The sequence below is a fragment of the Myotis daubentonii genome, chromosome 1 (genome assembly GCF_963259705.1).
Source record: "Myotis daubentonii chromosome 1, mMyoDau2.1, whole genome shotgun sequence".
NCBI classification, from domain to species: domain Eukaryota; kingdom Metazoa; phylum Chordata; class Mammalia; order Chiroptera; family Vespertilionidae; genus Myotis; species Myotis daubentonii.
In genome coordinates, this window is record NC_081840.1 from 89,282,471 (window position 1) to 89,309,404 (window position 26,934).

Here is a 26,934-nt window from a genome sequence, read left to right on the forward strand (position 1 = left end):
GGGGACCATCATATCCCCCCAATCCCCGGCTCCGTCCCCCGCCCAGGCCTGATGCCTCGGCCAGAGGAGTTGACCCTCATCACCCTCCGATCACCAATCACCGGATCGGCCCCTTGACCAGGCCTGAGGCCTCCGGCAGAGGTGTCAGGCCTGGGCAGGGGACCCCCAGCTCCCCGCGGTTGCAGGCTCCGCCCCTGCCCAGGCCTAATGCCTCTGGCTGAGGCGTCCGGCCCGGGCAGCAGGGACCCGCAGCTGCAGCGGCCCCGCGATCGTGGGCTCCGCTTTAGGCCCAGGCAAGGGACCCCTAGCTCCTGGGACTGCCAGCTTCAACCGTGCCCAGCTCCCATCGCTGGCTCCACCCCTACTTCCTGCTATCACTGGCCAGGGCGGAAAAGGCGCCTGATTCTCCGATCATGGCTGGGGGGCAGGGCAAAGGCGGCCCCAGGGCCGCCTTTGCCCTGCCCCCCAGCTCTTAGCTCCCCCCTGGGTTTCCGATCACTGTCAGTGGCAGGGGGCTTCTTCCTGCTTTCCCTTTCGCCTCCCTGCATTGTGCCTACATATGCAAATTAACCGCCATCTTGTTGACAGTTAACTGCCAATCTTAGTTGGCAGTTAACTGCCAATCATAGTTGGCAGTTAATTTGCATATAGCCCTGATTAGCCAATGAAAAGGGTATCGTCGTACGCCAATTACCATTTTTCTCTTTTATTAGATAGGATATATATATACAGATAGATAGATATATATATATATATCTATATATATATATAGATATATATATATATAAAAAAATAAAGGATCATTACTGAAATGGTAAGTATTACTTCATTAACCAAAAAACTTCCTTTCCCTTTTCTGTTATTTTTCCCTTTATATATAGCAGTGATTTTCAACCAGTGTGCCACAAGAATTTTTAAAACATGCAATAAATAACTGATTATTTAGTGAGGGACACTGACTTCTTTTCCCTTAGATTATCAAATTAAAAAATGAGCCCTAACCGGTTTGGCTCAGTGGATAGAGAGTCAGCCTGCGGACTCAAGGGTCCCAGGTTCGATTCTGGTCAAGGGCATGTACCTTGGTTGCGGGCACAACCCCGATGGGGAGTGTGCAGGAGGCAGCTGATTGATGTTTCTAACTCTCTATCCCTCTCCCTTCCTCTCTGTAAAAAAATCAATAAAATGTATTTTTTTTTAAAATGACAACAGCCAACACGCCAATAGTTGTTGGTGTGAATGCCCTGTCTTGAACTATAAATATCTATATATATAAAAGCCTAAGTGACCGTTATGACAGGCCCATAGCTATGACATGCACTGATCACCAGGGAGCAGATGCTCAATGCACTGCACTCCCACAGCCAACCTCCTGCAGTCCCTCCCCGCAACTGGCCGGCCCGAGGGACCCCACCCATGTACGATTTCGTGCACCGGGCCTCTAGTATAGGTCGTAAAATAGAGTTGCATCTTTTTAGTCACGTCGCTTAGTAAGGATATATCTGATTGGTTAATTCTTGGTACTAGAAATCCTTATATACAAGTATAGGCACCTGATTTTTTTTAAAAGTCACTTTGGAGCAAAAAATGTAGGTAATTGCTATTATTACTTTTTTTGTAGTTCAATCAAAATTGTATCTTTTTTTAGGTCAGATTGGCAAAAAGAAAATGTATTTTTTAGTGTACTACAGAATTTTAGTAATTAGTTTATGTGTACCATGAGATGAAAAAGGTTAAAAACTGCTAACATATAAGAAAGACAGAAAATTCTGTTGAAGCCCAAACTAGGGCATCATTTCCCTATAAATTGCTATTCTGTGGCAGCCACAATTCCTCCTGAAAGCTTACAAAACAGAAGATAAAGAGTTGTGAGCATTACTAACCTGTTTGCTTACTTTCTACATTCAGAGATTAATTAAATACACTTCTGACCAACATCTTGAGATTCAAAAATGCTGCTAGCATTATTAAAGCTGATATGAAGCAAATTAAGAAAAAAACCTACTTCCTAATAAAATCGGGGAGGAGAGAAATATGTGAGTGGGATATAATGATAATAATTAATCTTTATTAATGTTTTAAAATATTAAGTCAACTCAAATCTGTTTCTACACAATAGCAACTAAGAATAGATTCAAAAAGATTTTCCAACTACAATGCAGAAGAAGTTGCCTAAATTATGCTATACAATGAACAACAAAATATATATTTGAAAGGGTACCTTTATTCTGTCAGTGAACTGGTATTTTTTTATGATCATTTCCTGCAACTGGCAAAAGTCTCCATTCAATTCTACTCCATACAGTTGCAATGCTGAACTGTAAAGATAACCCTAAAATATAAGAATATATTAGGATACAAATGAATTAACTTTTTATTGTGGTTTACTTCTACTTGAAATTTAAAAAGTCAAACTTTAAAAAATAGAATTCAATAAAGTAAGGATAAATAACATCTTGTAGTTTATGTAAAACTGACAACTTTAAGAACTTGAAGACTTACTGATCAAGAACTTCATTGTAGTTCTTTTCCATTATTTAATAATTTCCATTATTTAAAAGTAATTATATTTTAAAAGATTGATTTCTTACTTTTTCTGATAAAACTGTGCACTCAACAAAAGTGAAAATGAGAAAAGTGATCATATATAGATTCTCCATTTACCACCCTATTTCTGTAACTTCTTTGGAAGTTGCTTCAGGGAAAAGCAAGAAAGGAATAAACCTGTGGAGACCATAAGTGGAAAATCATGCGCCTGACAACAGAGGGAGGTTGCTGGAGGTATGTTCTGTTTGGCTTATGGAAGTCAGCCTGGCAATCTGCCAAAATAATGACCACTTAGTTTTCAAGGATAATCAAGAATTGACTGTATATTGTTATGTATCTATTTTGGTTTCAATAACAAAACAATATCTGGAAGAAATGGTCAAATCATATTCTGAATACCATTTTACATCAACTAACACCTAGGTGTAAACCAATTTATATTTACAGCTCATCATGGATTTTAGAATATGTCCAACAGAGCATATGTAGGCATTCAAAAATCTTTGTTGACTGAATCAGTGACCTAATAAGAACAACGACAATATGCTTAAATTATTTAATACTGCCACACACCTGCATAGCCAATTATTTCAGCTATATAGTTTTTTAACAAATAAAAAAACAGACAACAGTGGACAAGATATGGTAAACAATCATAATCTCTAATGTTCTCCAAAGAAAACAACCTGACAATTGTGTACTTTTCCATTATGGCTATCTTTTCTAATCACAGAATAAAAGTTTTAGCACTGAACAATAAATGAAGCACCAAAGAGTTAACTGTTCCTGTTTAGGGCGGGCAACAATGCTGGGAACTGATAGTGCCTGTTTCTGGCATGAGCCTCTCCTGCTGTTGGCCACAAGTTTTAACAAGTCTGCTAATGACAAGCAGAAACCACATTTCAGCTTTTTGATTAAACCATTTAAGAACATTAAGAATACTCGTGATTTAAATTTTTTAAAAAGTCATATTGATGTGATATTTCAGAAACAAATGTCTACATTCAAACTTTGGATGACAGAAAATTGGAGCAAGATGTGTCCTTGGATATCATTTCGTTTGCTCACTTACAGGGGAGGAACTTGAAGCCCAGAGGTGTTAGGTAACTTGCTTATGGCCATGGGCAATTTCCTAGGTCAAGTAAACTTGTCAGTTTTATAAGAGCGCTTACCAATGCTAGTATACAATTTTAGCACAGTACAAGGAAAGCAGGGTTAAAGGGCATTGGTGACTACGAAGCAGCAAAGTGTTTGAGGTTACCTGCTTCTGTTTTGTTGATATTTCTTCCTCTGAGTCACAGAGACAAACTAATAAAGGAAATCAGAGAGCTGGCCTTTGAAATCCAAACTCAATATACTACTTTAATTTTATTATTGTTACTCTAATAAATAAAACCAAGCTGTCACCTTGGATGGTGGCAGGCAAAACTATTGTTAGCGGGAAAAGAAAGTATTTTCCAAATATTGAGTATGTCCATAAGCTGGACTTTACCCCATAAAGGACTGTGCCAAGCCTGGAGCCGACGTCAACCAAGAGCTTTCCCGACAGATCAGGGAGTACGTGATGGTATATGAACTTCAATTCCATGAGAGAGAAGGAATGAGAAATAAATCCTGCAGAATTAGAACAAAATGAACAAATTCGGCGTGGGTACTAACAATTCAATTCTGTATTTCTAAATCTTCACCTATACTTATAAAGAACTAGAGGCCCAGTGCACGCCAGCCGGGGCCTACCTTCCCATAGTTGGCCAGCCGGCCCCACCCCCTGGTCGAACTCCCTGTCAAGGGGATAATTTGCATATTGGGCTTTTATTATATAGGATATTTCATGTTTTTATTTTCTTATTCAATGAAAGGCAGTCAGAGGTTATTTAGAAAAAATTAATGTGATAATTTTTCACTCATTCACTCTGAGTTGTATTGGAGAAGAATAAACATAAAGTCTGACATTTTATTTTACTTAATTATTTTTTTAAAATATATTTTATTGATTTTTTTAGAGAGGAAGGGAGAGGGATAGAGAGTTAGAAACATCAATGAGAGAGAAACATCGATCAGCTGCCTCCTGCACTCCCCCTACTGGGGATGTGCCCTCAACCAAGGTACATGCCCTTGACCAGAATCAAACCTGGGACCCTTGAGTCGGCTGATGCTCTATCCACTAAGCCAAACCGGTTAGGGCAGTCTCTGACATTTTAAAAGACCTCTAAGGGAACAGCTACTCAGCTGCCTGTCCCTATCCTATGCCCCTCATTGCCCCCCCCCCCCCCCCCCCCCGCACCTCAGCCCCATGACCTGCTGTTTGTTGGGACTGCTTCTCAACTCCCATTCCATCTGGCATCTCACCTTACCCCAGAGCCAATCACAGAACTGCCACACACTGCTGCACAGACTGTGGACGACCAAATGAATGACCACTCAGGATGTGCGCAATGTGGCAGCCCCGAGTGCAGAAGAGGGCCATGTGGAAGGTTAAGATGCTCCCAACACTGTTCCGATTTCCCTCCGTTTAATTGCTATAACTTCTGGCCTCCTACCCCATTTTCTCACTCCTTTATTTCTATAATGAAATATCTGAGAGCCTGAGTATGTTTTTCCTCCCTCCCTTCCTCCCTCCCTCCTTCCTTCCTTCCTTTTCTTTCTTTCCTTTCTTTTCTTCTTCCTTCCTTCCTTTCCCTCCCTTCCTCCCTCCCTCCCTCCTTCCCTTCCTTCTTTCTGAAACTGAGGTAACTAAAAAACTTACTATATTATGTTTTATGTAACATAATGGTCCAGAAGGAAAGAAACTTTGGTCATAACTAATAGACTGCGGCAAAGAAAATGGAAGCACACAGGCTACTCAGCTGGATGAAGATAAATGGTATGACTGGACCTCAGAAGTAACGGGGGGCCTTTGACCACCATAGTCCTTCTCTCCCTAGGATCTTCACCTTTACTACCATCTGTGCCACATTAGTGCTTCTGCCCTGGGCTACAGAGTCATCATTAGCAGCTAGATAAGCGCCCTGTCAAAAAGGGAAGGAGAGTCCCACATCCTGATAACTTTTTCAGATTCATTATGGTTCTCTGGGTGGGTGTGGATACCCAGTCACTATTTACAACTTGATTTTTGTGGGAAAATGAATTCTATTCTTCAGATTTTTATTTGTTGAACATAGCTCTTCTATACATTTTGATAAATCAGGTCTTATATGCTGTTATAGTTATAATTCACTTTTTAGTTTTCCCTCTATTGTTCTTAAGTCCTTCTCTATTTGAGTTTCAACTACCTCCCATGGAAACCAAAGGACTTTACCCCATAAAGGACTACCTAAAAAATAACCTTAGCTCTGGCTGGTTTGGCTCAGTGGATACAGCATCTGCCTGTGGACTAAAGGGTCCCAGGTTTGATTCTGGTCAAGGGCACATGCCTGGGTTGTGGGCTCGATCCCCAGTGGGGAGCACGCAAGAGGCAGCCAATCAATGATTATCTCTCATCATTGATGTTTCTATCTCTCTATCCCTTTCCCTTCCTCTCTGAAATATATATATATATATATAATTTAAATAAATAAATAAACCTTAAATCAATAAGTCAGGGACGTTTAACCCCAATTATAATACAGGTACAATATATTTTTATTTGCAACATATTACCAATTTGGTAACAGTAAACTTTTGAGAATGATATTATCTAGGGTCAGTAGTATGAGAACAAGGAAACACACCTGGAGAATAGCGCACTCTAAGCAATAAACCTAAGGTAGTGGGGAGATTGAAATAGCATGTCTAAAGTAACAGCCTAAACAATCATATCTAGTTTGAACAAAGAATATATTAACAGAAGAGCTACACTGTAGCAGCATAGAGTCAGTCTAGCTTGCTATTTGGGACACAGGTACTGCATCTGAGGGGCAGAGATGCAGGAAAATTTCTGTCACTGGAGTTGGTTTCCTGTTATGGACTAGAGATGCTCTACTAGGTCAAATCATGGCCTGAATAAACTCTTTCTCAAGATTATCCATCATTGTCCTCTGAGTCCATGTTCATCCAACAATATTGCTCGTCCAACAATACTTCTCAAGTAGATGTTTTCATAGGGAGAACATTCGGTCCCCTTGACTATATTAAACTAATATATTTCTCTTGTAAATAAATCTGCATATGCTTTATATGTGAATTTCTGTTGAGTATGGAAAGGATGAGTCAGTTTCCTTGTACTTAGTCATTTCTGATTAGTTTCTGGACCTGCAAAGTCACTGGTGATTAAACAGTTTCTGTGAGCCCTAACTGGTTTGGCTCAGTGGATAGAGCGTCGGCCTGCGGACTCAAGGGTCCCAGGTTCTATTCCGGTCAAGGGCATGTACCTTGGTTGCGGGCACATCCCCAGTGGGAGGTGTGCAGGAGGCAGCTGATCGATGTTTCTCTCTCGTTGATGTTTCTAACTCTATCCCTCTCCCTTCCTCTCTGTAAAAAATCAATAAATATATATTTTTTTAAACCAAAAAAACAAAAAACAAAAAACAACCAGTTACTGTGAAAAGTAGAGATACCCTTCTGGGAGACATTAAATGCCCTGACTTCCTAGACAATATTTCCATTTAGTCTCCCTAACTGCAATAATTGGTAATGGCTATGCTGTAGGTTGGCCTTTGCTTTCAGAAAACATTGAAAGACCGTCAGTAATTTGCATACTCAAGACATCTAAGGAAAAGTACACACACAGTCATCAGGTTTGCATACTTGAGTGCTGACCTAAAGGTGCTGTCTGGTATGAGCCACACACCACACAATAGTTTCTGCTCATTTTTCCTTCCTCACATAATGAATCAACACAATCTTCATCATAAAGGAATGCATCTACATGAACTGTGGGTTCTGGCTGCTGCTGGATCTGGTGGAGAGAAGAAACACATCAAAAGAAACAAAGTACAAAGAAATCTCTTTTTATTGCTAAACTAGAGGCCCAGTGCACAAAATTCATGCACGGGTAGGATCCCTAGGCCTGGCCAGCGATCAGGGCTGATTGGGGCCTTTCCCCGGCTGCAGGCCAGGGCCTTCCTTCATTTCACGCTGCCCCCTGGTGGTCAGCACACGTCATAGCGAGTGATCGAACTCCCAGTCGAACTCCCAAGGGGACACTTTGCATATTAGCCATTTATATATATAGACTAGGGGCCCAGTGCACGAATTCGTGCAACTTGAAAGGAACTATGGGCTGCGAGGCTGCGGTGGGCACAGGGCTGGGTCTCGGTCCATCCTCCATGTCCCTGCCTGGCCCCTCCCACTGTGGCTCCCTGGTCCCCTGTCTGCCTGCAGCTCTGCTCCTGCCACTGCCACTCCCACGCGCTGACTCGCTGGCCCTGCTCTCACCCACTGAAGGCGCCAAGCGATTGGCACCGGTGCCAGCAGCGGGTGCAAGCAGGGCCAGCACCGCCAGCAGGTGCAAGTGGTAGCTGCTGCCCCGATTGCTCCTCAGGAGCAGGGGGAGGTGGAGAAATCCTTAGGGGCGATCAGAGCCGGCATCTGCCGCTCGCACCCGCTGATGGGGCCAAGCAATCGGAACTAGTGCAGGGTACTGGCAGCGGGTGTGAGAGGCAGCTGCCAGCCCCAATCTTCCCTTAGGAGCAGGGGAAGGTGGAGAAGCCCGGAGGGGTGATCGGGGCTGGCAGCCGCCGCTCACACCCACTGATGGTGCTGAGCGATCGGGGCCGGTGCTGGGTGCTGGCAGTGGGTGCGCGCGGCAGCTCCAGCGCCAGTAGCAGGTGCGAGCAGGGCTGGTGCCAGCAGCCGGTGCCAGTGCCGGGTGGGACCCCAGTGCACAGGAGCAAAGAATTTTCAGTAATCACCAGAGACTTTAAAGGTGCTGTCTGGTATGAGCCACCTGATGACAGTGACTGCCGCCCCACCTTGGTCTGGCACCCCCGCTCAACTGCTCCACCATCCCACCATGGCCGACACCCGCCATATTCTGCACATGCCTCCTGGTTATCAGTGCACGTCATAGCGACCGGTTGTTCGGTTGTTTGGTTGTTCTGCTGTTCGGTCTATTTGCATATTAGCCTTTTATTATATAGGATAAGGCAAAACATCAGTGGTTCATATGCTAAAATTCTGCCAGCAACAAGGCACAGAAAGACTAGTTTCACTTACATCAGCAACTCTGCCCTTCTTTCATTTTATTTCTGAGACTTTTGGGGGATGTGAGGGGACCAATTTACTTCATTTGAAGGAAGGATACAAATGAAAGAACATAAGAAAAAGATAAAGGTAACACTAACATGCATGTACTGCTTTGGTGACCAGGGAAGCGACCCCTATGGCTATGGGAAGCCAGTCTAAGGCTGAGCTCTCATCACTGTCTCTCAGAGTGTGCTTGTCAAAGAGACACTCTGCCATCCAGATTTCATCTGCTCATTAAGGTAATGAGTCTCAATGAAGTTACACAAATGGGAGTCACTTTGTTAGTGGACAACTTTTTATTTGACCTGTAATTATGCAAAACATGGCAATGAGAAATATATACAATTTTAGTTGAAAGGAGTATTTTGAGACCATCTTGTCCATCCAAAGCAGTATATTTTACAAGTACAGAAACTGATACCCAGAGAGATTTCTCCAAAGAAATGACAGTAGCTAGTAAGAGGGGTCAAAATGGAAACTAATACCAGCTCCATGTCAGTGACTTACTCATCAAAATACTTAGCAAGAAATCTTTGCTTAGAGGAAAAGTTTTCAAATAATAATGTTAGTAAACCTTCATGCTTACAAATTATGGCCCTTTATTAATACTAGTGGTAACAGCAAGTGGCTACAAAGAAAAAAATTTTGTCTGATTCCTTCTACCTCGATTATGGTAAAGTATCAACCTATCTGCTTGGAAACTTACAAAATTATATCTATATCTACACACACACACACACACACACAATCTATATTACAAGTACATAAAATGTATGAACAAACACAAGGACCAGAAGGAAAGAAAAGAAAATAAAAAGTGTGTGAAATTTAGCATATGGAATTGTGGGTTGGTCATTAACATGCCATGAATACTTTTTCCTCATTTTATGTATTGTGGTATACCATGATACCAATAAGTTTGTTTTGTCAATAACATCCAAACTATATTAGATATTTCTCAGTTTTAATACTACTCATTATTTTCCTCCTTTGAGAATCCACTTGAATGAGCAGACGTTTACTAAGATTTGCTAACTATTCACAATGTGCACAATACGGTTAAAAATGTACAGGATTTAGTTCCTCTGCTTAGAAAACCATATGGGGGGTTGCTATTTTCAAATCAGTGGGAGAAGACATTATTATCATTAGCTTTGCTTTAGGAAACAATATGTATAGCATTGTAATCCCATAGGAGTTGGGATTTGAAGGGACTTGAATGAGGGGTTGTTTGGAGAAGATAAATGAGAACTAATTCTAGGAATAAACAAATAGAAGAATAAGCAAAAATTGTACAATGCAAATGTAGGAGAAGGAAACAAAGAAGTAAACTTCACCATTGATAAAAATGAAGGAAATAAAACAGGGAAGAGAAAATCAGGACAGTGATACAGGCAGGACCAGATTACTGTTGGATTGTGATTTTGGAAGGAGGTTGAGTGCTTGGCAAACAGATATCCTCAAAAAAATGTCTGTTGACTGAATAATACTGGGAAGCCAGAGGGCTTAGAGACTCAAAAGAATCGGGAACATGGCTGAAGCACTACATGAAAAATTATTTAAAGCAGAATTCAGGACTATAAGTCTGAAGAGACTACGGGGTTAGGGAAGAACTGGAGAATCCTCAAGTAGCACTAAGAGTAAATTAATAATAATGTACTTACTTTTTGGAGGGCTAGAGGTTCTGAGGAAAGCATGGTTTCTAGAGGTAAGCAATTCCGAAGATCTTCTGCTATGCTTTTCAACATACTGTCATTATTATCATGAGTGAACTCATCAAAATCTCCTGGAACAAAAAAGGAAAAAAAAGCTTTTATGATTGTAGTCAGGTAGCTGGAGAAATCAGTGAAAAGTTACAAAGCAGGCCAATAGCAGCACAAGGAAATAACCTAGGTTTTGTGCCTCTAAATCAGCAGTTCTCAACCTATGGGTCACGACCACTTTGGGGGTTGAACGACCCTTTCACAGGGGTTGCCTAAATACATCCTGCATATCAGATATTTATATTACGATTCATAACAGTAACAAAATTACAATTATGAAGTAGCAACAAAAATAATTTTATGGTTGGGGGTCACCACAACATGAGGAACTGTATTAAAGGGTCGCGGCATTAGGAAGGTTGAGAACCACTGCTCTAAATAAAGGTACTGCTCTTTTCCACTATTCCACTCTGTGTCCCTACATAAAAATGTTCTTTCTCTGCATAATTTCCCTCTGAGCAACACTGGTATTTATAAAGATTTATTACTTAGTTCTCTGAAGTGATGTGGGAAGGAAAGTCTTTTAGCTCTTTTTTCTTTCCTCACCTATATAGTATAATCTAAGCTGGGGCTTCAAAGTATTTCTAGGAGGAGGCTGAATATAAATTCTAGAAAAACAAAAATAGTATTGCCCTGACCAGTTTGGCCCAGCGGATAGCGCGTCACCCTGCGAACTGAAAGGTCCCAGGTTTGATTCTGGCCAAGGGCATGTACCTTGGTTGCGGGCACATCCCCAGTCGGGGGTATGCAGGAGGCAGCTGGTCGATGTTTCTCTCTCATCAATGTTTCTAACTCTCTATCCCTCTCCCTTCCTCTCTGTGAAAAATCAATAAAATATATTTAAAACAAAACAAAAATAGCATTAAGATTCACTCTGACCACCCAGAGTACAACTCCTCAGATCCATAAGGGACACACTCAGGGGGCAGACTCAGTGAGCACCAAAGCCCCACTGAAGCAAGTCTTGCCCCAGAAGGGTGTCTCTAGCACAGAAGTTCTCCCACCATAGACACAGCTGATTCTCACAGCCAATTGGCCTGGTGGTCAATTCCTCCCAGTGATACCTACAACAATCGAGGCTTAACTACAACAAGACTGTGCACAAAGCCCACAAAGGGGTGCACCAAGAGTGTCCACCTCACGTAATTGGGGAGGCTGAGCCACTAGACCAGCTGTGGGCAAACTACGGCCCGCGGGCCGGATCCGGCCCATTCGGCTGTTCTATCCAGCCCGCAGAGCCGAAAGAGCGGAGGGTTCTCTTGCTCTCCGCTCCGCTCCTTCACCAGCAGCAGTGTTAACATGTATTAGTTCACACAAACACTCCATCCATGCTTTTGTTCCGGCCCTCCGGTCCAGTTTAAGAACCCATTGTGGCCCTCGAGTCAAAAAGTTTGCCCACCCCTGCACTAGGCCCTATAGGATACCTAGCACAGAAAGCCACTCTATCAACACAGGGAAGCATAAAAAATGCCGAGACAAAGAGACAAGTCACAAATGACAGAAATGGAGGAAAGCAAACTACAGGATATAGAGTTCAAAACCACACTTTTAAGGTTTTTCAAGAATTTTCTAGAAACCACCGATAAATTTAGTGAGACCCTCAAAAAATCTAGTGAGACCCTCGAGGATATGAAAAAGGACCAACTAGAAATTAAGCATACACTGACTGAAATAAAGGATATTATACAGAGTTCCAACAGCAGACTAGAGGATCGCAAGAATCAAGTCAAAGATTTGAAATACGAAGAAGCAAAAATCACCCAACCGGAAAAACAAGAAGAAAAAAGAATCCAAAAATATGAAGATAGTGTAAGGAGCCTCTGGGACAACTTCAAGTGTACCAACATCCAAATTATAGGGGTGCCAGAAGAAGAGAGAGAGCAAGATATTGAAAACCTAGTTGAAGAAATCATGACAGAAAACTTCCCCTACTTGGTGAAAGAAATAGACTTACAAGTCCAGGAAGTGCAGAGAACCCCAAACAAAAGGAATCAAAGAGGACCACACCAAGACACATCATAATTAAAATGCCAAGAGCAAAAGACAAAGAGAGAATCTTACGAGCAGCAAGAGAAAGACAGTCAGTTACCTACAAGGGAGTACCCATACGATTGTCAGCTGATTTCTCAACAGAAACTTTGCAGGCCAGAAGGGAGTGACAAGAAATATTCAAAGTGATGAATACCAAGAACCTACAACCAAGATTACTTTATCCAGCAAAGGTATCATTCAGAATTGAAGGTCAGATAAAGAGCTTCACAGATAAGAAAAAGCTAAAGGAGTTCATCACCACCAAACGAGTATTATATGAAATGCTGAAAGGAAAGAAGAGGAAGAAGAAGAAAAAGGTAAAGATACAAATTATGAACAACAAATACACATCTATCAACAAGTGAATCTAAAAATCAAGTGAATAAATAATCTGATGAACAGAATAAACTGGTGAATATAATAGAATCAGGGGCATAGAAAGGGAATGTACTGACTATTCTCAGGGGGGAAAGGGGTGTGAGGGGTGCGGATAGAGACTGGACAAAAATCGTACACCTATGGATGAGGACAGTGGGGGAAGGGGGGGGAAGGGCAGAGGGTGGGGTGGGAACCGGGTGGAGGGGAGCTATGGGAGGAAAAAAGAGGAACAACTGTAATAATCTGAACAATAAGGATTTAATTATAAAAAAAAAGAAAGAAACGCCGAAACCGGTTTGGCTCAGTGGATAGAGCGTCAAGGGCATGTACCTGGGTTGCGGGCACATCCCCAGTAGGAGATGTGCAGGAGGCAGCTGATCGATGTTTCTCTCTCATCGATGTTTCTAACTCTCTAGCTCTCTCCCTTCCTCTCTGTAAAAAATCAATAAAATATATTTAAAAAAAAGAAAGAAAGAAAGAAACCTTTAAAAAAGAGAAAAGAAAAAGAAAAAGAAAAAAAAGAAACAAAGAGAAAGGACCGAAATAAAAAAAAATCAGAAACAAAAGTTGTGAAGTAACAACTAACACCACAGAAATACAAAGGTTTTTAAGAAAATACTATGAACAACTATATGCCAACAAGCAGGACAACCTGGACAAAATGGACAAAATCCTAGAAAAATACAATCTTCTAAAACTGAATCAGGAGGAATCAGAAAATCCGAATAGTACAATAACAACAGTTGAAGTTGAAGCAGTAATTTTAAAAAACTCCCAGGAAATCAACAAAAGGAAGACAAAGAACCCAATTACAAGATGGGCAGAGGACCTAAATAGACACTTCTCCAAAGAGGACATGCAAATGGCCAAGAGACATATGAAAAAATGTTTAAAGTCACTAATTTTCAAAGAAATGCAAATTAAAATGACAATATGGTACCACCTCACACCTGCCAGAATGGCTACCATTAATAAATCAACAAACAAGTGCTGGCGAGGATGTGGAGAAAAGGGAACCCTAGTTCATTGCTGGTAGGAATGCAAGCTGGTACAACCACTATGAAAAACAGTGTAGAGTTTCCTCCAAAAATTAAAAATGGAACTGCCATTTAACCCAGTAATCTCGATTCTAGGAATATACCCTAAGAAGCCAGAAATACCAATCAGAAGGAATATGCACCCGTATGTTCATAGCAGTGTTATTTACAATAGCTAAGATCTGGAAACAGCCCAAGTATCTATCAGTAGATGAAAGGATTAGAAAACTAGTACACTTACACAATGGAATATTTATGCAGCTGTAAAAAAAAGAAGGATCTCTTACCCTTCAAGACAGCATGGAGGGACCTGGAGAGTATTATGCTAAGCAAAATAAAGTCAAAGAAAGACAAGTATCACATGATCTCACTCATACTTGGAATCTAATGAACAAAATAAAATGAACAAAAAAGATCAAGGGACATGGAAGCATGCAATAGACTGACATATTTCAGAGGGGGGGGGGGGAGCAGGGGCCAGATTAGTCAATGAGCATATCTGCATATATGCATAGCTCATAGACAATAGTGCAGGGAAGGCCAGGAGAGGGGACAGAAGCGAGGTGGAAGGTGTAAATGGGGGGAGAGGGACGGAAGAGGGGACATCTGTTATACTTTCAACAATAAAGGTAAATTAAAACCAAAACAACAACAAAAAACCTCCCAGGAAATAAAAGCCCTGGCCCGAATGGCTCCACAGTGAAGTTTTACCAAATATTCAAAGAAGAAGTAACACCTATCTTCCTCAAACTATTCCAAAAAAATCGAAAAGGAAGGAACACTTCTAAGGTCTTTTTATGAGGCCAGCATTATCCTAATTCCAAAACCAGATAAAGACACTACAAAGAAAGAGAATTACAGTCCAATACCCTGATGAACATAGGTGCTAAAATCCTCAACAAAATATTAGCAAATTGGATCAAGCATTATATTAAAAAGAGGATTGCAAGGCTGATATAATATTCGCAAATCAATAAATGTGATACATCACATAATCAAATTGAAAAATAAAAATCAAATGATCATATTAATAGATGCAAAAGGAGCATTTAGACAAAGTCCAACACCCATTTTTGAAGAAAAATAAACTCTCAGCAAAGTGGATATAGAAGAATCATACACACCTCAACATAATAAATGCCTTCCAGGACAAACCTACAGCCAACATCGTACTCAATGGGTAAAAACTATAACCATTTCCCCTAAGAACAGGAACAAGACAGGGTTGTCTGCTTTCACCGCTTTTATCAATACAGTAGGTCCTAGGGTTACGTCGGAGATCCGTTCCTAATGCAATTTTCGCCGTAAGTCAGAACCCACCTACATAAGCACCTACGTCCTCACATGGAGCACATACACAGCAGTAATGAAGTGAAACAGTAAAAAAAATTTAAAAGAAAGATAACAATTCCTGACCTTTACTTGTGGTAAATAAATAATAAAAAACAAAGCACATATGTACATGTGTTGAAATGACGGAACTTTTTTTTTTTTTATAACTAAATGGGACGTGACCACGAAACGACATACGTCAAGTCCAACATAACCCAAGGACTGTCTGTATAGTACTGGGAGTCCTAGCCAGAGTGATCAGACAAGAAAAAATAAAAGACATCCAAATTGGAAAGGAAGATATATAACTGTCATTATTCTCAGATGACCTGATATTGTACATAGAAAACACTAAAGACTCCACTAAAAAACTACCAGATTTAATAAATGAATTCCAAGATGTGGCAGGATACAAAATTAACACCCAGAAATCAATGGCATTTATACATCAACTAGAAGCCCAGTATATGAAATTCGTGCACAGGTAGGATCCCTAGGCCTGGCCGGCGATGAGGGCCGATCGGGACCTTCCAGCTGTTGGCCAGGGCCTTTCTTCTGGCTGCTGGCCAGGGCCTGCCTTCCCCGGCTGCCGGCTAGGGCCTTCCTTTGTTCCGCACTGCTCTCTGGTTGTCAGTGCACCTTATACCGAGCGATCGAACTCCCAGTCAAACTCCCGAGGGAACAATTTGCATATTAGGCTTTTATAAATATATATCTCAGGAAGAGAATTTTTTTTAAAAAAAAAACCATTTACCATTGTTACAAAAACTTTAAGAAACTTAAGCCTGGGTCACAGGTTTGGTATACCCAGGAGGCAGCCAATCAATGTTGATGTTTCTCTCTCTTCAATGTTTCTATTTCTCTCTCCTTTCCTCTCTCTCTAAAATCAATAAAAACATACTTTTTAAACAAAAAAGAATATATGTGTTCATGCATTGGTAGAATTAACATCATTAAAATGTCCATACTACCCACCCAAAGCAATCCATAGATGCCATGCAATCCCTATAAAAATACCAATGGCATATTTCACAGATCTACAACAAACACTGCAAAAATTTATATGGAACAAAACAAGATCCTAAATAGCCACAGAAATCTTGAGAAAGGAGAACAAAGTTGGAGGGATCACAATACCGGATATCAAGCTATATTACAAAGCCACTGTAATTACAACGACCTGGTACTGTCATAAGAACAGGCATTTGTAGATCAATGGAACAGAACAGAGACCCCAGAAATCAACCCAAGCCATTACGCTCAATTAATATTTGACAAAGGCAGCAAGAGCATACAATGGAGTAAAGACAGTCTCTTCAGTAAATGGTACTGAGAAAACTGAAAGGTACATGCAAAAAAAAAAAAAAAATGAAAATAGACTTACCAAGTTACACCATACACAACAAATTCAAAATGGATAAAAGACTTAAATGTATGCCATGAAACCATAAAAATCCTAGAGAGACCATAGGCAGCAAAATCTCAGACATCTCTAGTAGCAATGTTTGCCAATACATCTCCTAGGGCAAGGTAAACAAAGGAGAAAATAAACAAATGAGACTACATCAAAATAAATAGCTTCTGCACAGAAAAGAAACTGGCATCAAACTGAAAAAGGAGCCCACTGTATGGGAGAACATATTCACCAATGATACACCTGATAAGGGGTTAATTCCAAAATATATAAAGTACTCATACAGGTGAACCAAGGAAAGACAAACAACCCAATTAACAAATGGGCAGAGGACCTCAATAGATATGCAAAGAGGACATGCAAATGGCCAAGAGACATAGGAAAAAATGCTCAAAATCACTAATCATCAATTGAACGAGAGATGCAAAATATAATAACAGTGTGGTACCACCTCACACCTGCTAGAATGGCTACCATTAATAAATCAACAAACAACAAGTGCTGGTGAGAATGTGAAGAAAAGGGAACCCTAGTATACTGCTGGTGAGAATGCAGACTGGTACAATCACTATGGAAAATAGTGTGGAGTTTCCTCCAAAAATTAAAAATAGAACTGCCATGCCCAACCGGCATGGCTCAGTATTGAGCGTAGACCTATGAACCAGTAGGTCGTGGTTCAATACCACGTCAGGGCACATGCCCAGGTTGCAGGCTCGATCCCCATGGTGGAGCATGCAGGAGGCAGCCGATCAATGATTCTCTCTCATCATTGATATTTTCTCTCTCTCTCTCTCCCTCTCCTTTCCTCTCTGAAATCAGTAAAAAACTGCCATTTGACCCAGTGATCCCACTTCTAGGAATATATCCTAAAAAGCCTGAAACAACAGTAAAAAAGAAAATATACACCCCTATTTTCATAGCAGGGTTATTTATAATTGCTAAGATCTGGAAATAGCCCAAGTGACCATCAGTAGATGAGTGGGTTAAAAAGCCACAGTACCTTTACACAATGGAATACTATGTAGCTGTAAAAAACAAGGATCTCTTACCATTTGAGACAACATGGAGGGACCTGGAGAGTATTATGCTAAGTGAAATAAGCCAGTCAGAGAAAGACAAATACTATATGATCTCACTTATATGTGGAATCTAATGAACAAAATAAAATGACAAACAAAATAGATCCAGAGGCATGGAAGCATGCAACAGAGTAACAATTCTCAGAGGGAATGGGGGGGGGGGGCGGCAGGAAGAGAGTAACCAAAGAATTGATATGCATATATGCATAACCCATGGATGCAGACAATAGTGAGGTGAAAGCCTGGGGAGGGGGCGGGAGTAGGGAGGAGGCAATCAATGGGGGTGGGGGGAGGTGACATCTGTAATACATTCAACAATAAAGATAAATTTAAAAATAAAAAAGATGAAGAAGCAGAAAATATCCAATCATAACAGCAAATATATAATATTTTAAAGCATCATTTAAAGAGACTCTGGGAGAACGTCAAGCATACCAACATTTGCATCACGAGGGTGCTAAGAGAACAGATACAACAAGGAACTGAAAACCTATTTGAAAAAAATAATGAGGAAAAAAAAATTTTCCTAACCCAGTGAAGGAAATAGATATACAAGTTAAGGAAGTGCAGACAGTCCCAAAGATAAATCCAAAGAGGCCCACACCAACACACATCATCATTAAAATGCAAAAGGTGAAAGACAAAGAGAAAAAAAAAGTGGCAAGAGAAAAGCACTTAGCTACCTACAAGGGCGCTCCCATAAGACTGTCAGCTGATTTCTTAACAGAAACTTTGCAGGCCAGATGGGATTAACATGAAATATTCAAAGTGATGAAAAGCAAGAACCTACAACCAAGATTACTCTACCTTGCAAAGCTATCATTTAAAATCAAAGGAGAGACAAAGAGCTTCCCAGACAAGAAGAAGTTAAAGGAATTCATCACCATCAAACCAGTATTACAAGAAATGTTAAAGGAACTTCTTTAAGCCCTGGCTGGTTTGGCTTAGTGAACAGAGCGTTGACCCTCCAACTGGAGGGTCGCAGGTTTGATTCTGGTCAAGGGCACATACCTTGGTTGCAGGCTCCATCTCTGGCCCTGGTCAGGCATGTGCAGGAGGCAACCAATCAATGTGTCTTTCTCACATTGATGTCTCTTTTTCACTGTCTCTCCCCCTCCCTTCCACTCCAAAAATCAATAGGAAAATATCCTCAGGTGAGGATTAACAAAAAATTTAAAATAAAAAAAAGTAGCAAGATGCCATGCAAGATTTTTTTTTTTTAAAAAAGGAACTTCTTTAAGAAAGGGAAAAAATATAAAAATATGAATAATAAAATGGCAACAACTACATATCTATCAACAATTACTTTTTTTAAAAGTATATTTTATTGATTTTTTACAGAGAGGAAGGGAGAGGGATAGAGAGTTAGAAACATCGATCAGCTGCCTCCTGCACACTCCCTACCGGGGATGCACCCACAACCAAGGTACATGCCCTTGACTGGAATTGAACCTGGGACCCTTCATTCCGCAGACCAATGCTCTATCCACTGAGCCAAACCAGTTAGGGCTATCAACAATTACTTTAAATGTAAATGGATTAAATGCTCCAATCAAAAGAAATCATATGGCTGAAAGGAGACCAAAACAAGACCCTTATATGCTATCTATAAGAGACTCACTTCAGATTGAAATACATATGCAGACTGAAAGTAAAGGGATGGAAAAAGATAGTTCATGAAAATGGAAATGAAAAAAAAAAAAAAAAAAAAGGCTGGGCTAGCAATACTTATACCAGACAAAATATATTTTACTTTTTTTAATCCTCACCTGAGGATATTTTTTCATTGATTTTTAGAGAGAGTAGAAGGCAGGGGGAGAGATACTGAGAGAGGAACATTGATGTAACAGACATATCAATTGATTGCCTCCTGCAAGCGGCCCTGGGGGCCGGGATGGAGCCTACAACCAAGGTACGTGCCCTTGAGTGGAACTGAACCCAGGACCTTTTAGTCTGCAGGCTAACTGGCACTCTATCCACTGAGCCAAACTGGCGAGGGCCCGGACAAAATATATTTTAAGACAAAGGCTACAATAAGAGATAAAGATGGACCCAGCAATTCCTCTTCTGGGTATTTATCCGAAGAAACCCAAAACATTAAATTGAAAAGACAGAGTGTGGGGGCAAAAGGAGGTTTACAGTTGTGAGTAGGTGAAACAAAGTTTATTCTTGCATTACTATTTATTAACTACTAGAGGCCCAGTACACAAAATTCTTGCACTGGGGAGGAGGGGTCCCTCAGCCCAGCCTGCGCCCTCTCGCAGTCCTGTACCCCTCACTCCTTACCACCCACCTGCTCGTTGCTCCTTAGCACTGCCACAGAGGCAGGAGAGGCTCCCACCACCCCCACTGCACTCGCCAGCCATGAGCCTGGCTTCTGGCTGAGCAGCACTCCCCCTGTGGAAGTGCACTGACCACCAGGGGAAAGCCTCTGCATTGAGCATCTGCCTCCTGGTGGTCAGTGCACAGCATAGCCACCAGTCGTTTTGGTCGTTCCGCCATAATGGTCGCTTAGGCTTTTATTATACAGATTGTATTATTTTCCACATGAACAACTGTAAATCTACTCCTGCCCAACCCTGTATACATGCATATGTTCACTACAGCATTATTTACAAGATATAGAAGCAACCTAAGTGTCCATCAATATATGAATGAGGATGTGGTAAATATGTACAATGGAAAATGACTCAGCTATAAAAAAAGAATGGAATCTTGCCATCTGCAATAGCATGGATGGGCCTAGAGCAGCCATGGGCAAACTACGGCCCACGGGCCGGGTCCGGCCCGTTTGAAATGAATAAAACTAAAAAAAAAAACTAAAAAAAAAAAAAAAAAAGACCGTACCCTTTTATGTAACGATGTTTACTTTGAATTTATATTAGTTCACACAAACATTCCATCCATGCTTTTGTTCCGGCCCTCCGGTCCAGTTTAAGAACCCATTGTGGCCCTCGAGTCAAAAAGTTTGCCCACCCCTGGCCTAGAGGGTATTGTGCTGAGTGAAGTAAGACAGAGAAAGACAAATGCCATATGATTTCACTTATATGTGGAATCTAAAAAACACAATAAATGAACAAGCAGGACAGAAACAGACTCATAGATACAAAGAACATTTTCATAGTTGCCAGATGAGGGGGGAAGGGATTATGGGTGATAAGGTGAAGGGATTAAGAACAAATTGGTAGTCCTGGGAATGTAAATTACAGATGAGGAATATCTATATATATAAAAGCCTAAGTGACCGAACAACCGGTCGCTACGATGCGCACTGACCACCAGGGGGAAGACGCTCAACGCAGGGGCTGCCCCATGGTGGTCAGTGCGCTCCCACAAGTGGGAGTGCCGCTCAGCTGACCAACCCATCCCAATGGCCACCAGTCCAACAGCAGCCACTCACTCCCTCAGTAGTCCTGCAGGTCCAATCTCTGGAGAACGGGCCAGGCACCGATGGACCGGCGCTGCCGGCAATATCCTGACAGGGCCACTGGCCTCCTGGAAGTCAGCCTCGGACATCACAGCCACTCCCCCTCCCCTAGACAATCCGCAAGGAAGAAACAATATAAAAGCAGCCACCAGGTGGCTCCTGACAACTGGCCGAACCTCGGTGGGACAGATCCAGATCCTGGGCGGCAAGGGTGTCCCACTGCCCGCCCAGAGGGCTAATCGTATCCCGGCCTCCTGCCACCCCTTTGGGATGGGCACCAGATGCAAGGCTCATGGTTGGCAAGTGCTGCTGCGGCGGTGCGAGCATCTCCCCATCAGGACTGACTGGGTGTGAGCCCCTGGCAGGCACAGAGGGGCTGGGATGAGTGGGAGTGGCAGGTAGCACTGAACTGCCAGTTTCAGCCCAATCCCCACAGGCCACGTCAAGGGACCCCACCCGTGAACGAATTCATGCACCAGGCCTCTAATAGTCAATAATATAACAGTTATGTATGGTATTCAGATTAGCACTAGATTTAATGGGGTGATCACATCTTATGTAAATGTCTAATCACTGGTAGTACATCTGAAACTAATATAATATTGAATGTCCACTCTAATTGAAAAATAAAGAAATATTTTAAAATATTCATGTTAATATTCTTCAGAAACTCAGGGAGTTTTCTAATTTTTTAACAAACTGATTGAACTTCTTTGACTACAGGGCCTGCTGGAGAAAGGCAACGAAAGTGCCTTTAAAAAAAGTAAAAATGGCCCTGACTGGTTTGGCTCAATGGATAGAGTGTCAACCTGCGGACTGAAGGGTCCCCGGGTTCGATTCCAGTCAAGGGCACATGCCCAGTTGCGGGCTTGATTCCCAGTAAGGGGGCTGCAGGAGGCAGCCGCTTGGTGATTCTCTCTGATCACTGATGTTCCTCTCTCTCCCCCTTATCTCTGAAATCAATAAAAAATGTATTTTTTTAAAAAAAGTAAAAATGTATTCTTTAGCCAGTGTAATTGGGTCTTCTTGTTTACAAAATTATCTTCTAAAACATGCTTTGAAATTTTTCTGATTTTGAAAAATGGAGTCTCATTTGATGCCTCTAAAGCTGGAGATTTAGACTTCAAATGGCTCCAAAGAACTGAAATCTATGGCAAGGATTTTTTAGCATATGTGCAATGGCCAAAACCAGGCATAGGTGACCTTTTTGTAGGCACTCAAGGACTTTTGGAATGGAAGATCTTGTGTTTAGGAATGTAGGAAAAAACCACACACAAACAAGTGGAAATTGGCAGTGTTTTGTAAAGAAGGGGATATGATGAATAAAACTGGCAATACAGGGTTTAAATAAAGTGACAGGAGTCTCAGCACATTTTGGAAATTCCTATCTTGAATCGTGTATGTGGGTATAAATATGAAGCTAAGTCTCTGGTTTTCACTCCTTTCCAGTCTAAACTCTTACTATCAGATGTCCAAGTTCATTGTAATTTGGCATCTTATCTAAAATGACCTCCCCAAATGTGTAATAATAATAATATCCAAACCCACTGATTGACTCTAACATCACATAGAGAATTCCAGGTAGAAGTAAGGGTTGAAAGTCTAAAATTGGGAGTCATTAACAAACAGTTATTTCAAGTCATGAATCTGAATGAAAATAAACACGGGAATCAGTGTTTAGGCATAGTATGATTTGGCTTACTTCCCAAAAAAGCAATATTCTATTTTCTTGTGCCTTCACCAGGCTTTACTTTGCGTAAAATGATCATCCCATTGTTCAATAACTAGACCTAATTATAACATTTCCTCGATTCTGACTTGTGCTTTTTATTTTTGTAAGAGAACATTTATTGGGTAAATTAGAGGTAGAAAAAGTAATTCCTCAAAGAATTGGGCTTAGGAAACAAGTTATGGAAGTAAAGGAAGAGTCCTTGGAGCTCGGGAGTGAGGAAGCTAAAGGTAAGCGGGGAAGGGAGGAGGAGGGTGCGGTGGAAAGGAAGGGAAAGGCACCACGTGCTCCGGGGACGGAGAGCGCTAACTTGTGCTTTATAATATTAGTTACTAGTTTTGTTAACAGTTTAAAATCAAAGTCTTTTTCCCTTTTCTCTCCCCTCCCATATTACAATTGAAAAAATAAATTCACTAACTACAGGTGATTTTACTTGCAGGGTGAAACTTTCAGTTCTGCAGCCTAAAACTTCCCTTATAAAGTGCTTTCTTGGGTAGCACGCTACTGGTTGTCACAAGTTTGTGGGTGTAATGGGGGAGTGGGGGTGAAGGCTACCTGCCTCCTCTTTTTCCTTCAGAAAAAGGGTTAGGCACGAGGAGCCTCTAGCGGCTTGTCTGAAGTCTGCAGCGCAATCACAAACAACCCAGGGCCTGCACTTAAATCTTCGTGCACCTGATCCCAACTGGGCTCTCAACCTGCCAAGATCTGAGATGTGCCCTCTTCCACCTGACCCGTAGCAGAGTTAGAGACCCCGCCATGAGTGGCTCTGGCCTCACCCTAAGTCCCCAAAGTCAGTCCCCAGAGCATATCCTTGCCCAACCGCCTGCCTTCTCTGGCTCTGATCGCTTACGGGAAGTCCGCATCCACTCGAGCAGCGCTGGGCGGTCGGCCGGAGCCACGGTATGAAGCAGTTGCAGTATTACTTGCCGCGCGGCGCTTACTTCCATGTTGCGGCAGAAAGCAGCGCTGGGAAGGTGCGCACCGCGCACGCGCAAGCGGAGACCGGTAGCGACAACTGACCCGCCTCCCGAGGCTGCGGACGCCTAAGCCCCGCCCCCTCCTCGGAGTTCTCTAGAGCGCGAGGAATTCCTACACTTCAGCGCGCCCTCAGCTCTCACCATTCCCCTTAAATAGCATTGCTCAGCTTAGTCACTTTTTCTTAAGGCGGCTCCTCGAGGCCGGACTTCTTTCCTGAGGTCGCCTCCTATTTTAACAACTTTGCTGCCGCCGTTGTTGAGCGATAGAAAACGAAAGTCTAAAGTCAGCAGGAGTAAAGGAACACCTCAATATACCCCTTCCACGCAGTGAAGGAACGCGGCGGGTGCCCCGGAAGCGGAAGTGCATCCTCGTCTTGAAAGGCTGGACTACACCGAGTGGTGACGTTTCCTCATTGGGCGGAAGGTTCGGTGGCAGTCGTCGGACTTCCAGCTGGTGGGAGTTGGCGTCGCAGTGCTGGGCTCTGGGGCTCGCGTTTGTGTAGTTTGGAAAGTCGGTCTGTGGCGTCGTCCCTACCGGTCTGATCCCGGGTTTCTTCTGATCAATCCCACGCGTGGGGCCTCGCGAAGGAATCCCCGGCCCCTTTGGGCCACGGCCGTAGAGGTGCCTCAGAGGTAAGTGTCTGCTTTTTCCCGCCCCAGACTGGCAGCTGGCGGCAGCCCCGACCCCGCTTAGGGGGCGAGAGACTCCGGAGAGAGTCCACTTGCCTGGCCACCTGCTGTCATCACCGGTGCCGGGGTGCTTTGGCCCCTTTTCACCTCGTTCCGCCCATCAGAAGTTTTATTAAGAGATAAGCTGTGACCCTTTTCAGTTGACTTCGGATCTACTCGAGCCAAATTACCTGTGTAGGCAATTGCAGGCCTGACTCTCTGATTTGCTCTCCTGATCAAGAATTTAGTTATGACTGCTTCCCCGACAGTCTTTTGACGTGTCCCAAATTTTATATTTTCATGTTCGCTGTGCTTAACACATTGTCCTGCATGTAGCAGGCGTTCAGTAAGTGAGGAAGGAATATCAGTTCAATGTCAGCGATGACTTCCGATGTGCTGATGGCTCTCCGTAGCATTTAACACTATCACCCATCCGTTTCTTGACACTGTGTCTCCTGTTGGCTTTCTTGATGCTATTCTCACCCACTTTTTTTCATATGCTTAATTCAACAAAACATTTACCCGTTGTTAGCTATAGGGATACAGAAATGAATGACACAAACCCTATCATTGAAGAGCTAGCAGTACAATTAAAGAGAAGCATGTAAATGTATCCTATATCCAGATGAGCAATGAGAAAGTCTGGAAAGATATGAGCCAGGAGAGCTGTGGGAATACAGATGAGAGGTGCAGTGATTTGTGATCCTGACTGAGCAGATCCCATCTAGCCTCAGTCTCCTCATTACCTAATGAGTTTATTAAGAGGATGTTGATAGTGGAGGAGGTTATGCATATGTGGGGACAAGGAGTTATATGGAAGCTCTTTGTACTTTCTGCTCAGTTTTGCTGCGAGCCTAAAACTGCTCTAAAAGCAAAGTCTGTTGATTAAAATTTTAAAAAGAGAGAAAGGAGGATTGAAAGATTAGGTAACACGTTTGGTGCAATGCCTACAACAGTCTAGCAGTGGTGGTCCTGAAGGGGAGGGGAAATATTTCCCTGAAATCTCTTTCCCTTGATTTTTCGATGCGGACAGTTAGGATTTTCTGACTTAATGTGCAGAAGCATCGTCAAGCCCTCCTTCCGACAGATTACTTCTCTCACTCCAGCTCTCTGGAAATTCTGGACCTGCCACTAAGTAAAATAACCATAAATAGTAGCTTTTTTATTTTTTTAAATTGATGCCTTTATATGTGCTTTTGGGAAATGGAATTAGTAAAAGCTTCTATCCCTTTGATTATGCTCAGTCCCAGTTGACTCTCTCCTTTTAGTTGGCCCTTGACTATGGCTACAAACCAAACAGTCTTCCACAAATTCTCCTGGAGAGTCCTCATCTATATCCATGGCGTCCGTGGCATTATTCTTGTATGCCAACCATTTCCAAATATTTTCTTTAGTTTCTATCTCTGAGTGATATAGTTCTTTAGCTCTGCAAATGTTCTGGGTCCAAACCCAAATTCCTTACCTCCACCTTCCTTCCCCCCCCCCTCCTTTTTTAAAAATCATTACCTATATCTTAGATATAAAGGTGTATAAAAGCAGTGATCCCTAGTGAGTTTTTGACCCTTTGTTTCTAGTTGAATTTTGTATGTTATTTGTATGTTCAGTTAAAAAAGGATAATAAAGTCAACATCTATGTATTTAATATCCAACTTAAGTAGTAAAACATTACAAATAACCTTTAATCTCCTTGAACCTTTTTTCTAGTAACTCTAACTTTCAAAACAGCTTCTTTTTTTTCTTTTTCCATCCATATATATTGGTTAATGACATCACTAGCCATCTGGTTTTTTAAACTGGAGACCTTACAGTCATTTTTTCCTTTTGTTTCTTCTTCATTCTCCACAACTACTTGGTTATTAGGTCCTATAGATTCTGCTTTATGAGTTGGGTCTTGACTCCAGCCCCTTCACTCCATTTTACTTTCTGCTTCCTTAGTTCAAGTATGTACTGTCCTTGCTCTCAAGTTTTTCTCACTCTAATGTGTTTGCTACATTGTTTATAATTTTTAAAACAGAACCGATTTTTCATTCTCTTGTTTCCTTTGAGGAGTATTGATTCATACACTGATTAACCTTGGCTGCACATCAGTATAGCCAGTGAAGTTTTTCAAAATATAGATGCCTTTTCTTGCTCTTCTAATAAAAAATTTAGATGAGCCGAAACCGGTTTGGCTCAGTGGATAGAGCGTCGGCCTGCGGACTGAAGGGTCCCAGGTTCGATTCTGGTCAGGGGCATGTACTTGGGTTGCGGGCACATCCCCAGTAGGAGATGTGCAGGGGGCGGCTGATCGATGTTTCTCTCCCATTGATGTTTCTAACTCTCCATTTCTCTCCCTTCCTCTCTGTAAAAAATTAATAAAATATATTTAAAAAAAAAAAAATTTAGATGA

General features: G+C 41.9%; 2 protein-coding genes across 5 annotated transcripts in view; one reads left to right on the forward strand and one right to left on the reverse strand.

Annotated features, from left to right (window-relative positions):
- The window catches only part of LOC132241691 (uncharacterized), a 35,183-nt gene extending 11,092 nt beyond the window's left edge, over positions 1–24,091 (reverse strand). Inside the window, exons 1-5 of one of the 3 annotated variants that reach the window (XM_059710628.1) lie at positions 23,750–24,091; positions 10,374–10,495; positions 7,282–7,420; positions 4,037–4,158; positions 2,219–2,329 (exon numbers count right to left, since the gene is read on the reverse strand). In XM_059710628.1, coding sequence (XP_059566611.1) covers positions 2,219–2,329; positions 4,037–4,158; positions 7,282–7,420; positions 10,374–10,495; positions 23,750–23,846 — 591 coding nt within the window. In that variant the 5' untranslated portion in view covers positions 23,847–24,091. Of the gene's footprint in view, positions 1–2,218; positions 2,330–4,036; positions 4,159–7,269; positions 7,421–10,373; positions 10,496–23,675 lie in introns of all 3 variants that reach the window. The other 2 variants (XM_059710623.1, XM_059710633.1) reach the window with 2 other exon arrangements.
- Positions 24,092–24,290: 199 nt separating this feature from the next.
- LOC132241642 (signal recognition particle subunit SRP54) overlaps positions 24,291–26,934 on the forward strand; it is a 92,307-nt gene continuing 89,663 nt past the window's right edge. For both annotated transcript variants that reach the window (XM_059710606.1, XM_059710600.1), the window contains exon 1: positions 24,291–24,509. The gene's annotated coding sequence lies outside the window, so the exon portion shown is untranslated. The remainder of the gene's footprint in view (positions 24,510–26,934) is intronic.